This window comes from Ascaphus truei, chromosome 1 (genome assembly GCF_040206685.1).
Source record: "Ascaphus truei isolate aAscTru1 chromosome 1, aAscTru1.hap1, whole genome shotgun sequence".
Classification (NCBI taxonomy): Eukaryota; Metazoa; Chordata; class Amphibia; order Anura; family Ascaphidae; genus Ascaphus; species Ascaphus truei.
Genome location: NC_134483.1, coordinates 185,381,009 through 185,396,829, shown reverse-complemented (window position 1 = coordinate 185,396,829; position 15,821 = coordinate 185,381,009). Strand labels below are relative to the sequence as shown.

At 42.2% G+C, this 15,821-nt stretch overlaps 1 protein-coding gene across 2 annotated transcripts in view; it reads right to left on the bottom strand.

The window, feature by feature from the left end:
- Positions 1-15,821, bottom strand: part of DAPK1 (death associated protein kinase 1) — a 196,986-nt gene that overhangs the window by 63,188 nt on the left and 117,977 nt on the right. For both annotated transcript variants that reach the window (XM_075599053.1, XM_075599049.1), the window contains 7 exons: positions 14,554-14,683; positions 14,327-14,375; positions 14,192-14,218; positions 12,759-12,911; positions 12,079-12,124; positions 10,254-10,343; positions 9,521-9,613 (listed from right to left, as the gene is read on the bottom strand). In XM_075599053.1, coding sequence (XP_075455168.1) covers positions 9,521-9,613; positions 10,254-10,343; positions 12,079-12,124; positions 12,759-12,911; positions 14,192-14,218; positions 14,327-14,375; positions 14,554-14,683 — 588 coding nt within the window. The remainder of the gene's footprint in view (positions 1-9,520; positions 9,614-10,253; positions 10,344-12,078; positions 12,125-12,758; positions 12,912-14,191; positions 14,219-14,326; positions 14,376-14,553; positions 14,684-15,821) is intronic.

The following is a 15,821-nucleotide window of genomic DNA, read 5'->3' as shown; positions in this document are numbered from 1 at the left end:
TTTGGGATTCCCTTTTTGAAATGTAGTAGACGTCCAACGTCCAGAGGGAGCGTTTGTTAGATGGTAACTCATCACGCATCTCTTCTGGCCGGATCAACGTCACGTCCAGTTCCTTCGTCAGGAGGCTGACCAGTTCAGCGAAACGCGTTGAGCTATTATTGCCTACTGCCTGCCGAGACGCTAGGAGACTGTGCCGGGAGGACTTGCCCACCAACTACTGCGTCTCTATCTCCCGGATCTGAGAAACCGGACGTGATGTTGATCCGGCCGGAAGAGATGCAACACGCCAAGCCGTCGGATCACCAAGTTACCAGCTAACAGGGGAGATAATTCAGAGACTGGGAACGGCGCAAATTTATTCCACCACGGCGCGCGACGAACGCATACATCCAACATTGATTATATGTCTGCCCTTTATATACACAATGTGAGTACATATTGATTGTTTCTTCTATCTAGATAAAAATTGTCAGATTGGTCTGCACAATCATTTTTTTTCTTCTCCCTTTTCCCCCCGAGACTCAACTTCAACTCCACACCGATCCAGAAATTTGAATACTACATTATCTGCCTACATAATATTTGCACACTGTAAGTAGGCTCTCTGAAGGAGCCAAGACCCTCACCCCTTCAGAATTGTTAGACCGTTGTGCACTATATTCTTTCCTTCTTTTCTGGGGTGATCCTGATACAAACGATCCCTCTGGACCTTGGACAAGTCCTTATTTCTATAGCGCCATTAATGTACACAGCGCTTCACAGCAGTAATACACGTGGCAATCATATAAATAACAAATAATACAAATAACACATAATGGGAATAAGTGCTTCAGACATAAAAGTAACATTTAGGAAAAGGAGCCCCTGCCCCGAAGAGCTTACAATCTAATTCCAGGAATGTGGTATATATGATACAATGCAATGTGACCAATAGTGCTGCATTGGTGAAACCAGTCAAAAACTTCAAACCAGAATGAACCTGCACAGACACACAATAACACACCATGAAGAAGGAAGATACTGCACACCAGTGAGAAATCACTTCACACAGCCAGATCTTTGCGTAAATGATTTAAACATCAAAATCCTCAAAGGAATGTTTAAAAGCACTCGGGAAAGGAATACATTTTAACTCAAAATGATAATGCTCTTTGACACGAAAACAAAACGACTTAATGCTGATATGGGGTTTCTTATACACTGGCAGATTTTTTTGTAATGATTCTCCCTACCTCTTTGTTAATTTTAATTTCAAGTCCTGGCCCCTTGCTGCACACTCCCTTCACACTGCATATTGATATATGGTTTGACATGCGCTCCACATTTCTCAGTAACCCTTTCATCCATTTATTGCCCTGTCTGTTTATTTACCCTCCCCTTTGCAATGAATTCTCCACATCTTCTGCCTTAGATTGTTATCTTGATTGTTACATGTGTTACACTCGTGGGATCTCTGCAAATCAGAACTGCTTGATCTCACCTAATACTGAAGTACTCTTTTACTCTGCACTATCGCAACTGGACTAACGGCTAAAAAAAACCTTTTAAATAAAGTATCATTCATTATATTTTTAGAGCAGACCTGTACACGCGTTCCCCATTCATTTTTGGCTCAAATAAACCTGTCCCGATTAAGCCTTCCAAACATTTGTTAATTCCCAATTTTTTTTTTTAAACAGGGCCCCCTTAAAGCTTTTGTTTCGCCTTTGGAATCCACTTCTGTGTCTGGTGTGCTAAGGAAAATGGCAGAGGTTTGGGTTCCCCAAAAATCCTGTGTAATGGAATAAGGATTCCATATAATTGTGTTATCGGTGCAGGAAAAATTCCATACTGTCTATCTTTTAACTCTTTTGTCCCTCTCTCTCTCTCGATTTTTAACTCAAAGCTCTGCTCTTTCTGTGCCACTTTCTGCATCACCCAGTGTGTATGCCCCACCCTTGTAAAGTCTTCTTCAGCACCCCAGGTTGGGAAACACTTGCTGCATGGCAACAGCAAACTCACTCACTGCTCACGGAAATGGTGGGATGAAGGCGTTTCAAATTGCCATGCATTTTGGAATAAACAAATTTGCTTGGCATCTCTCCAGAAACACTGGATTCAAGCACATTGGTTATTTATTTTTATGTTTAATGGCTTCATAATTATTTATCACACAAAGAAGAGAGCTCGGAGGACTGAAACAGCAGTATCACCGAAATACATTACATAAAGAATGTAAAAAAAAAAAATGTAAATGCCAGAGCATTTGTTTAGCATAGAAATGGTAAAAGATCAAAAAATTATTTAAAAAAAAAAACCCAGTAAAACCTGATTAAAAAACATAAAAATCAATCTGCTTCATTTTACCTGTTAAACATAGTACTTACAGACCTAAACCTCATGCTGCATAATCACGTAACAGTTACACATCAGAGGGAGGTCTCTTTAGCAGCATCCCCCAACCCCAAACTTAAAAGGGCAAAGAGGGGAGCCTACTGTGACGGTGAGGGGTTAACCAGGCTCACTAATAAAGGTTAAGCCCACTTGGTTGCCCCTGAACAGTGTTTAGGGGTCTTAGAGTGTTAGCTCTTGGACCCGTGTATTGCGCATGTGTTGCCTTGCAGTGTGTAAGGGATACAGGCTAGTGTAAAGGAAGCAGGTTAGCTTACACTCTATCTCAATACACCAAAAGGCTGTAACATATTTTAACAGAAGCGTGTATAGAAGTATATTTTATTAAGCAGCAGTGTTTTAAGAAAATATGTTTTACTTTATACATGTAACATAAGGCAGGGTCTTTTCATCTCGGGATCAAAGGAGAACTCCTGGCCACCCCAGGTTTTGGTGCGGGGTAGTCCCCTCGAAGTCCCATAGATCAAAGTAACACTTGTTCCAGAGGTGTGAGCAGCCAGATAGGCAGGATAGCTAAGTTAAGTGCTAACATCCTGGGATGAAGGCAAGCTATCCTGGCCCGTTGTCACCTGCCCCAGACTTTCGGGCATTGAGTCTGCGGGGGGCTTAGAATAGTAAGTGAGCAAGATGGCGATCAGCGCACATGCCCTCTTACTTTTCTGAAGCTATAGGTACCAGCTTCCACAAACCTGGCAGTGTGTAATTGGTCAGCGATTAAATTCCCACGCCAGTGGTTGGTGGGACTGCCTGTCCCAAGGTGTATAAGACAGCAAGACACCAACCCAGAGGGGTGATTCAATGTGTTCCAAAAATTCCAAGCTCTGAGTAAGTCATCTAAGATTCTCAGAGGCTACTTGAAGGAAAAGCTGCCTGGATTATTTTGCTGTTTGCTTGGCAACTAGGAAAGGCAGTTTCTGTTACCCCAAATTTCCAAAGTAAGTGTATTTTTAGTGTAAATTGTGTTATATTGTGTGTTTGTCTTTTCCTGAAATAAATTACAATTTATTTTACCTCCTTGCTTTGCTCAATCGTATGATCCTGGTATAAATGTGTTGATAAACCTGGTCTCCCGTGACACCTACTTTCAAAACAAAAAGGGTAGTTGAGGAGGTTCCAACCATTAGATATTGGGTCTGAAATCCCAGAATTCCTTGGTGTCCATTTCTCGTGTGGGTTATAAATGTCTATTAAATGCAAGCACAGACCTACCAAACACAAATACGTGGTTAAGACCACCTACAAGGCCAGAAAACATAAAACTTCTAAAATAGAACAAAATATTAAAAATATATGATCCCCAGAAATAAATGTGGATTATATTTTAAGAGGCCGGCATTTGCCCTTTCACAAGTTGGCTGGTGAACAGACTGAAAGGGTGGTAAGCTAACCAGAGAACGCTACATCATTGGTCATCTATACCAGTTGTGTGCAAACTGGGGGGCCACGAGATTTTTCAGGGGGGCGCAGCGGTTGCAGAGGCCCAGCGCTCTTCCCCAAGGCATTTAAATAAAATGCCGGGGGATAGCGTGAGGCCTCTGCAACTTCACTTACCTTGTCTCAGACGACGCTTTGCTATGGCAACGCGGCGTCATTTGACGCTGCGGGTCACGTGACACCGCATTGCCATGGCAACACGAAGTCACGTGACCCCGTGGCATCAATATACGCCGGAGACAAGGTAAGGAGTGGGGTGCGAGCAGGGGACGAGTGCAGACATGGACGGCGCAAGGGGAAAAGATTGCACAACCCTGATCGGCTCACTGCCAGCTTAATTTTGACAGCCACTTTTTTCCCATCTCCAGTCGAAACAATGCACAAGCTGTGCGGACTGGAACGTGAAAACAGCAATCCCTGATAAAAAAAATACACTTTTTTACGCTTTGCACAGCAACGTTGGCAGTGTCATAATATGTCTTATTACCTAGCACTGCTTGTATTTTTCTTGTATGAAGGAACTCCAGAGATACCCACTGGTACTTTGTGGGATAAAAAAAATAGACAACCTAGGAGAATATGATTTTGTTTATATATGAACTCTAAGGAGAAAACATCAATGTCACATGCTAAATTATATATTATAAGAGTACTTTGATTTCCTGTGTCAGTGGGAGAGAATGCATTTTTAATGGCTTGTGGGTGGGTGGCACTGAGCAGGATGTCAGAAGCAATATTACAGCTGCGATAGAGAAGTCCCTTCAGTTCTAGTGACATAAGTCCTACAACCATATTCACGTTTTATTTTTTCCTTCTTTACTCCGATATGACACATTTGCATAGATAAAAAACAAAGTGCGCGGAGGGGAGGGGGGAGGAGAGAGAGGGGAGGGGGGGAGGAAACTGCTTTGTTGACATAGCGTATGTTTGCACTATGAAAGTAATGCTGCAGAGTAAGGCAGTTTACTTCACTCTGCTGTCTTCAAGCTGTGCTGAGCTTAGGGAACTTCCTAATGAGTGTATTGCAAAATAAAATATCTCTTGTGAGCACATTCATCTCCTAGCATACAGTGCTTCCACTGCAGCAAGGGGTTCTGGGAAATGGCATGCAAATGAGTACACAGTGCCACCTTTTGCTTCAAATCCATTTTAACATAGAGCCCTATAAGTCTATGCCTGCCGCATTACACAGCTTTTCAGTGTATCCTGGGTTAAAATGCATAGCGAATAAACCTACCCAGAGACAGTGGTTTCAATCTTTTGGGTCTCATCAGTGTGAGGCTGGTTATACTGGCTTTGCAATTTGAAGCTGGGATAGGTTTCAACCCCACATTATATAAGTTATGGTGGGTAAAAAAATATTGACAAAAGCCCTCCACTGTATAGCATACAGCAACTGAAAATATCACTTGTGAGCACATTCACGTCTTAAGCATACACCATTCTCCTAGCATGCAGTGCTTCCATCGCAACAAAGGATTCTGGGAAATGGGAATGGGGGTGGCAGGAGGGGGGGAGAGAATTAGTTTGTTAAAACCTGATAAGCCAGCAGAATACCATGATCGCAGACCAACAAGAGACCAGACCAAGCCACAATGCTAGATTATATTTGTTGATAAAACTATACATTTGATGAAGCATAATTTTTTCTTTTACATTTCGGATGTATTTTTCTTTACTTCACTCTGGTTCAATATGTGTTTATGTTAATTATTACAGGCAGAAATCAAATTATAGAGCGAAAGAACAAAAGCATGTCTCATAATACAGTCACATATTTATAGCATGATCCATTCATAGAAAACTTGTGTTTCTGAATCCTTACACTTCCATCAAGAGGCCCACTCACACAGAACTCAGGGCACTCCCAATTCGCTCTTGCTGTGAGCAGGGGCGGGGTAGCCTGGGGGGTGGGGCTGGGGGTGCTTGAGGGCATGTGCCTAGATAAATATGTTTTTCATCAGGGGTTCCTAGGAACCCTTGGGTTCCACTCCCCGAGCATCCCTAAAAGGTTCCCTGCAAATTTCCGGTCCTTTAAAAACAATATGAGTGGGACCAACGGAGCACCAGGACCGTTTACCGAGTTCTCTCCAATGAAAGATACATTTGTATAAAACGTGAGTGTTATATACACAATCTGTTTCTGTGCAATATATATTCTTTTGGATATATTACACTAGTGTGAGTTCTCTTTGTTTCTCGAGCCACACTGGATACAAAGAAGAGGGACCATTGCAGTGCTCCCACCAGAGAGAGGTGGGTCTCTGATACGCTATCTTTATCATACAAATCTGGGGGTGGGACCAACATCTTGTTTTAGTTTAATCTCACTGTCCCTATTGGCTACACCATTATTGGCATCTCTTTATTCACATATCCTTCATGTGAACCACAAGCGCTCCCCTTACATGGAAGACTGCTGCATTTTGGGGACCAGAGGACGGTCCTACTCAAGGGTGTAGAGCCGCTTTATATTTCTTAACCTCACATATTATATAATTATATCTAGATCGTTTTCACACTATTGGTGAAGATTATACACTTTATTGATTTTGAGGCACTTATATTTAAATTAGTATTTCACACGGATACCCATTTGGTTTTTAATTAAGCGCCCAGTTACAGCCTTTCTTTTCTGTATTCGTAACAGCATTTAGTGTGATTAAATTGCTGGTGCATTGTTACCATATAGTCCCCCTGGTTGCTACTTCGAAACAAGCTAGCAACCTCATGGTATTGCAGACAACATGCTACAGAGGCTGCAGTGATACTTTATATCTCCTACAAACTAAGGCTGAGGACTCGCTGCGGACGGCCGTGCGCCCGGGCCACCAGCCCCTTACCTCCTGCCTGTCTCGCCCCGCTGCCTCCTTCCGGCGAGGCTCACTACGTGTTGTGATGCGTCAGCCGCCAGGGGATGCAAGAGGATTGCCATCCCGAGCGGTGACGCGTCACATGGTGCGCTGGTGAGCCTATCAGCGCCGGGGGCTGGAGTGAGCTTCCCCCACCTCCAAAAGGTAGGGTGGGGGGGAAGTGTTTATATGTATGAATGTGTATATGTATATATGTGTGAATGTATGTGTGTGTGTGTGTGTGTGTATATGTGTGTGTATATGTGTGTGTGTGTGTGTGTGTTGTGTGTGGGGGTGGGGGGATCGAGGGGGGAGACGGACCGAGGGGGGGCACAAACGAACCCTCCGCTCAAACCACGCCCCCCCGCTCTAGCTCCCGCTCCCTACAGACCGCAGGTAGCGGTCAATTGCCTCTCAGTGCGCAGCCTGCATGCAGTGCGGGCGCGCTGACTGAGGCAGCGGGGCCTCGGCCTAAGCTACGTCACAGCTGTGCATACAACCGGACACGAGGTCTCGGCCTAAGCTACGTCACAGCTCTGCATACAGCCCGACACGAGGTTGCACAGATTCATTTTTTTCTCTTTTGGAATGTACTTTTACAGATCACTTCAGATATATTCTGTTACATTATTTATTTATTTTTAAACTTAATTTTTATAAAAAAATTTAGGGAGAGGGGGGAGGGAAGGGTACAAAAAATAGAGATGGGAGAAAGTACACATTCATTTACAATTTAACCTAACAAGACTTCTTAAAATATTCTATCACACAGTTAATATAAATATCATTTTTTTTAATTTTTTTATTATTACAACAAAATTAAGTGGGTATTAATTTCTGGTTGATTTTCACTCAGAATCCAAGGTAACCACACCTTCTGAAAATCTGTGTAGGTGTCGTTATTAAGACTAACCAGTTTTTCCATGTAGCAAATCTGCCAGACGTTATTTTTAACTTTGGGAATTGAGGGAATAATTGTTTGTTTCCATACTGCTGCTAATTCGCGTCTTGCGGCTGAAGCTATGTGGCACAGTACTTTATTTTCATTTTCATGCCTCGTGAGGAGGTAATATGGTTTGTTTAAAAGAAATAACCAGGGATCCATTACTTTTTATGTTCCCGCAGTATTTTATTTGTTGATACCATTAAAGATTACTTTTATGCTCTAATCACATTGCTTACTAGCTATTATTAGGGGACCTTTTCCATTATGTATTCATGTTACACTGCAATCGGTATCTCTCATAGTACCGCTGTTCAACTTTATTATACAAGACACAGTAACTGAGGGCACATTATTAGGGGTTTGTGCTTTTTCAAACTTCCACCCCTAGTGCACCTACCCCACTGTAATTCAAGTTGACCAGGTATCACCTCTCTATTTTTTCAGTATGGCAAAGTATTTTCAATTGCAGCATTTATAGCTGTGGGAAGTACAGCTCATTTAAACAGCTGTCTGTGAGGAGGTTTAAAATGGATTTGAAGGAAAAGGTGACACTGCTTGCTCATTTGCATGTGATTACCCAGAATTCCTGGCTGCAGTGGAAGCACTGCATGCAAAGAGATAATGGTGCAGGGCTGCAGACCTGTCTGAGACATGGGGATGTGCTCACACGTGATATATTTATTTGCAGCTCCTTTAAAGAACAGGAGAGGGGGTGAAAAAAAAATCTAGGATTTTCTAGAGAAATATAGATGCCAGGAAGAGATGGTGTACTGCAAGTGAGAATCATGTGTTTCAATGGGGAGCAATTCCCTAAGTTACCTTAATATCACTACATTTTGACATCTGTGCTAGATTCTATTAAAAAAAACAGCTGAAAAGTTCTGCGATGTTCTGCAGCAAGGTTACTCCAGAAATGGTGCCTGCTGACCTCAATATACTGTATACTGCAATCCTTCATTTTTATTCTTCATCCGATATATAAATAGAGCCTCATACATCAACAAAGCGCTCAGCAAACACCCAACAAATTCAACTCCCAGGAGGCCTTTTTGCCAGCTTACACACAAAAAGAATAATTGCATAAATAACACACTGGATCTTAAAAAGTCTTAAATCCTGATCAACATTAAATATTTATTCGCTGTTTAACCTGGGGCCAAGAAAGCAAAGGCGTTAAGTGGAGTCAGAGGAATTTGACACCCGGGCTTAAAATCATTGACGGAAAGTACACGACTAATTCTGTCAGAGAGATAATAACAAAAGGTAGCAACGTATTCACTGTATATATGTAACGGGTCTGTGTTTTGCTCAAACAAGCATCCATAAATGTCAGCCTCCGCTAACCTTGCTGAAGGTTAATCCCTTTGTTTATGCATTACTGCTGCAGGACAGGGGGTTTATGGCTAAACACAGCCCTAAAACTTCCTTTATAATTTCAGCATTATGATCCATTTAAGATCTTTTCTCAAAGTCATGATTCATTGTAATGTTGAAAATATTTGAATTTTATTGCTGGTTCAACAACTATTGCTTGTTCTGACTACATTAGGGTTTTTCAATAAGGGTTGCTAGGAACCCCTGGGTTCCCCGGGCATCCCTAAAGGGTTCCCTGTCATTTTCAGGTCATTTAAATATCGTACCAAATACAGAAGAATTTACAATACATCTGATCTCAGACGCGCTATTAGCGAGGGTTGGGGTTCCTTAAAATGCATCTGATCTCAGAAGCGCTATTAGGGAGGGTTGGGGTTCCTCAGAATTTCATAATATAATTATAGGGTTCCTTAACCAAAAAAAAGGTTGAAAGCCACAGGTCTACACTGTCTACTTTGTCGTAGAGAAAATACGACACAAAACAGAATCTGAATGTATTGTACAAAATTGTTTTTTTGCTTACCAGAGTGTCATCACTCCTAGCAATGCTCATGTTGCTTCTGGACAAGAATGATCTTGACAGTCTTTGGCACAGGGATATTAAACGAACGGATTGCTTGAGAAACAAAATACATGGTCAGTCATCCGCTAACATAAACCTTATGGTCAAGACAAACACAAAACTATAATTTCTTTAACAAGATCCATTTCTTACCATATACCCATCTTAAACACAAAAAAACAGCCAATATTTGGCATGCCGGTATCACTTTGTAACACTTTGCTATTAGTGCTGCAAAGATAACTTGTGTTCTGTACTGCAGTGGTGGGTCCCAAACTAATAAGTGGGCCTGAAGTCCCACCACCATCCCCTACTCTCATTGACTACATTTACAACTTTTAAATGGTTTGGCTTCTTTTTCAGTGTTAGAAACTGCAAGACTATATACGAGTGGCCTAAACCATTCCGGAAAATGAGTGTGAAAACATTAGCATCTTACACAGGCTAATTGAGCAACAGGTTGTGACTCTGGGTCAGCCCGCTACTGTGCTTCTGCAGTCTAATTCGACAGAATCACTTATAAAATACATATGTAGGCAAATATATTGGCACCCAGGCCCTAGTGCTGCTAACTTTACATTGGTCGCTAGCAAGCTGTGCTTCTGGGAAGTGTTCCACTAAATCTCCTTTTAGGTCTGGTTACGCTATATCTTTTATGGAAGTGGATATAGCGTATGAAGACAAATGAGCTTACTTTCCATTTCCTTCGCGCTGCAAACTTCTTAAATTTCTCCATATTGACTGCGGAGGCTTTTCTGCGAAGTGCTTGCTGTGTATCTTTAGGCTGAAACAAGTTCACAAAGAGAATCACGTCTTGCACCAAGGAGGCAAACTTTAGACTTATGGCAAAGAAAAGTGCTCTCCATAGAAATAATTACAGTGTGTCCCGGTGGTTTGAAAACAATTCCTTCAAAAGCAACAACCAAAAAAAAAAAAAACTCAAGGTTCATAAAGAATGAAAGGTTATATATTTGTAATTTATGTTCTTTATTTTCTCTCTGTTCGCCTATGAGGCACCTGGGAGAAGAATCTAGGGCAGCGATTATAATAGCAGAAAGCTGTAAGGTAAAATGAAGACGTTCGATTTCCCTCAGGATATGAGATGTACTAAGAAAATGCACAGGGTTGTGTAATCCGTTATTAATATTAACCCAATCAATACAAGAGGAGCCTGCAGTGTAAAATGTATGCACACACTCATCAGATTAACGATACTGCGGAGGTGAGGGGACAGTCTCTGCAGTATACACATTTACTTTATTTTTCTTCACCTTTTCTCTTGTGGACATATATTTAGGAGGGGAAAAAATGATCTAAAAACTATTGTTGTGGCGCGGCCAATGTGGATGTCTAAAAATGGCTGCATAGATCGTATCCTGCAACTTTGTATATCCCGTGACTTTTGTTATTGTGCATTGTACAGTTGGCTTCTCTGGCAGCCAAGAGGTTAATCACGTTATTACTGCTGAGCCCAGCTTCCAATGCTCTCAGTCCCGTGTGTGTAAGATGTTGGCCCGTAATTTCCGAGCAGTGCTATTCCATAAGACACCGTACAGCCAATTAAAGTAAACAGACTGCAAGGTCTCTCCTGGCACGAGAGAATGTCTTATAGCATAGCACCAGTTAGTAAATATGGCCTTAAATCCTGCTAAAAAGTACAGTTTGTGTTAAGTCTTGAAAGTATAAAGCTAGAAAACAAACCATTTGTACTTAACCATATGAATTATACACCACATGGACAAACATTCCTTTGAAAACCATCAGAAATATAATAACTAAAAATGTGCAAGAGACATTAGCAGCGGTATTTTTTGTCCACATTATTAATATAAAAATTGGCTTCGCTAATCCACTAGAGGAACAGCTTTAGGATAATACTGAAGTGGTGGCAATTTGCTACACTGTTCCAAGGCCTTGATAGACCATTATTTCCTTAGCTATTCGATGTATTCATGTATTTAAGGAAACGCACCCCAGGCTAAGTAATATTCAGAATAAAAAATGAATTTATTGCAGACAACATTGTGTGACGAACGTGTGGTTATTGCACCGAAACGCTGTCTTCAATAAATTCATTGTTTATTCTGAATATTAGTCTGACGTTCGTTATCTTCCAAGTTTCTACGATTTCGGTAGCAGTTTGCAGCAACTGCAGATAAACAGCACTCAGCAAATCTTCGTAAATGGAGCCAATGTCGCGAGTATACTTCCACCAAGACAGCTCTTCAAAACTAAAGCTGCCTCACATTTTAATCTGGTCTGTAACTGTTACATACACCTATAATATATATTATCTCCAACTGTGCATGCAATGTCTTGTATATAATGTATAACCCTGTTCACTTAATGTAACCATGTATTTGTAACCGTGCATTTGTCATCATAACTCCGTGCCCAGGACATACTTGAAAACGAGAGGTAACTCTCAATGTCATACTTGGTGGTAAAACATTTGATAAATAAATAAATCTTCAGGTATTTAAGGAACATTCCAAAATGTGTTCAACAACACCACCTACCTTAATCCAGGGATGATGCAAACTATCTTCAATTGTGATCCTCTTCCTTTCAGGGAGAAAATGAAAAACATAAGGGTTCATTACTTATTGTGTTCATGACAAATGTGTATTCATATTCCAGCTTGATGTCGACACTTTAATTCCTCAGCTTCCATGTCACGCACTCGGCAAATAAAAGCGAGCTAGTAACCCCACTAACATCATCCAGTTCCATTTATTCACAGTACTGTACACAAGTCTATTGTACTTCCCAAACTACACCGCTGTATATTGTGCAGCATATCTATGTAGATGCTACACTCACACCTGCTATCCCTCAGGTATCTCCAAATTCTTATCAGGATCTATCAACCAAAGCATAAAGGCAGCCATTTCAATAGTGGTCAATATCGAACAAGCATTATACACACGCAGTACAGTAAAAGGAAAATAATCTCTGTAGGAATCATGAAAATGCACTTTAATGGATGCAAAAAAAATGTACATTTCAAATCGAGAATGGGGAGAAGTGGCTTTGCTAGGCATGAGTAAGTGGGCAACACGGTTATTCTACTATAGACTACTTTTCTACTGTTCGACATAGGTTCAAATATTATTTACACAAGCAAAAATAAATATTAATATACTAGGGTTGACCAGTTTTGAAAAAGTAATGGAGAAAAAAAATAATAGTAACTCACTTTGGGTCCTTGACAAGAAGTCTTCTTATAAAATCTTTGGCCAGGTCACTGGTGCTGCTGAAAAATTCTTCTTCAAACTCGTAGCTCACAGCCGATATATTAGCCAAGGTCTCTTGTTTTGTATCACCGAGAAATGGCGAGGCACCACTCAATCTAAGGACAATATGAACGAGAACAGCCGTTGCCAATATCATACTTTGCCACGGACACCCAGGTTAACACAAAATGTGAACAGCAGTGAAATTGAATACGTTTTAAAGTTGCTATTAATGTTGAAAGGTGTTAGTGCTTTAGGAAATGAGTTGAGAAAGGGGAAAATACCTCCGCAGCCTGAGCTCTACAGACCATACCAAATCGTCTTAGGAAACCCCTAAGGCTGCGCTTATAGTGCCGGGCGACGGCGACGCGACACCAAAACAAATACATTGAATCCGTCGCATGCGCTTATAGTAAACGTGACGGCGACGGAGCGACCAAAAATTTGGAAGTTAGTAGAATATGATTTTGGGAGAGAGTCACCACATGTGACCGTCTCTACACCAATCACAGAGCGCCTACTGCACTCTGCCCGCCCACTTTGTGACGTCACTGGCCTTGTCGCCAGCGATGTTGCTCAAAATGGAAGTTTAACTTTCGCCAGTGACGACGGCGACAGGTGACGTCATCGGTCGCGTCGCCAGCACTATAAACGTGCCTAAAAATAGCCTGAGTAGTGTGACGGCAACAGCAACATAGGACAGGGAAGAAGTAATTAAACAAAAATGTGTTTAATGAGTTTTTTGATGAACGCACGAAATACACTTGCAGACACATCTTGTGTAATTGCTTTTACATTGCCCTTATGACATTCACTGGGCATCGCAAGGGCCGCCATCGAATATCCCCAATACTGTTTAGCGTACGTCATGGCACTCCTGCTTTATCGCGCTCCCGGAAAGGGAAGATCACAATTAGAGTGCTGTAAAAGTTAGAGGACTTTTGTGACTGTAAGATCATTACAGGAGGAGAAGGAGCGGCTCGGTGAGTAAAGACACTGACTGGCACGGAGTTTGAAGCAGGGGAGCCGGGTTCAATTCCCGGTGTCGGCTCTTTGCAAGTCATTTCATCTCCTTGTGCCTCAGGCACCAAAAACAGATTGTAAGCTCCATGGGGCAGGGACCTGTGCCTGCAAAATGTCTCTGTAAAGCGCTGTGTAAAACTAGCAGCGCTATACAAGAACATGCTACAGTATTATTATCACGTTTCTGCCCTATCCAGCAGTAAACAGAACAGTGCAAGAAAACCAAGACAACCATTTGACATTTAATTTCCTTATGCTCACCCAACTCTGCCAGAGAAGGGCTTTTCACCCAGTACAGAGAAATGTGATATTGCATTAATACATTCTAGCCCCCCTACCCCACAAGAACATGATACTATGTAAAGGTACTTACAGAATATATGTTATTACACCAATGCTCCTAAAACAAAAAGAAACAAAAAGTTACAAATTGCAATTCACGATCAGGAAGACGTACAAATGATGTGTAAACCCCCGCCCCCCACCCCAGCATTTTCTAACAACTCACCACATATCTGATTCAAGACCAAGCGGTTCATAGTTTACAATTTCAGGAGCTAATTTTGAGACAAAACAGAACAAAGTTAACTTAGAAAAATGAACATTGTATGAATAATGCAGCATGTTAGTCAAATTACTGCTTTTCCGTGCCCCGCCAACAGAAAAATCTATTCAGCATGAATAATAACAACATTGTTATTACATAAAGAAATGTAGCCGGCGAGACATACTGACCCACAAATTCAGGGGTTCCAAAGATGTTCTTGAATTCATTTCCAGAGTCGATTTTGTGAGCCAAACCAAAGTCTATGATCTTAATGCGGGGCTTGGGGGTATTCCGGTCTAGAAGCATGATGTTCTCAGGCTAGGTAAGAAAAGAAAGTGTGGATTCTTCAAGGCAGAAGTGTAACGGAGATAGTTTCTTCGTTCTGAAGTTGCTACTAAATTACAAGCCTCATGGTAATACACTATGTGAACAGGTATAATCAGTAGCAGTTTTGCCTTCATTCATTAATCGCATTTATCCAACGAAGAGACCTCTGCAGTCTCGAAAGCTTAGGCCGCGGTCCCAGTGTGCACTGTAGCACGCGCGCCCGGCAAAGGGGGCGGGGGGGCTGCCTTGGCTTGTGCACAGCGCTTCACCGCGATCTGGGAGAAGATGCAGGAGATTGTGACGGGGGGGCGGCATGGCTGGGGTTTTCCAGGGGCGTGGCCATGACCTCACGTGGCTAGGTCGCCCTCATTGGCTGAACCGCCGGCGGGGGCGTGGCCACCCCTCCGTCGCAAATTGTAAATACAATTTGAATGTCATTGGAAAAACTTGTAGTACAGCGCGGCTGCACATTCAGCGCGAAGATGTGTACTGGGCCCAGCCCCATTGAGGGGTGGTGCTTGTTCCCGCAGCGCACGCCTGTAGAAGGCATTGGGGACGCAGCCTTAGGCTGCGGCCCCGCTAGCGCTGAGCGGGCGGTGCTTGGTGACTTGCATATATATATATGTAAGTCCCCGCTCACGCGATGCGCATGTGGGTATGCGCGTGCACACACGCGATGCGCTTCGGTAAATAAAAATTTTATACTTTCCCGCTCGCTCAATATTCAGCAATGCCACCCCCCCTCCCCCCGCGCGCGAGCAGACGCAGGACACCCGCCACGCATGCTTTGAGCGCCAGCGCACTCAGCGCTAGCGGGGACTCAGCCTTAGGCACAAGACAACCTTGTAGCATGGATAGGTCGGCCCATTAAAAGGTATAACAACCAAGGAAGTATCTTATTCTATCTACTAGTAAAGACTGTGTTTGAAGTGGCCTGAGGCATAGCCATATCAGGAATCAAACATGGATTTATAAACGTTTTGCATTAAGGTTTGTTTTCTCCAAGTGCTACTATGTGTAGGAATTTCTACAATGCCAGGGCCATATAAGCATAAAGATAAAAGTTTAGGCATTATTCCTCTAAAATGAAGCCACTTCCATTCCTAAGCAAACTCGGAGTCTCTCTATG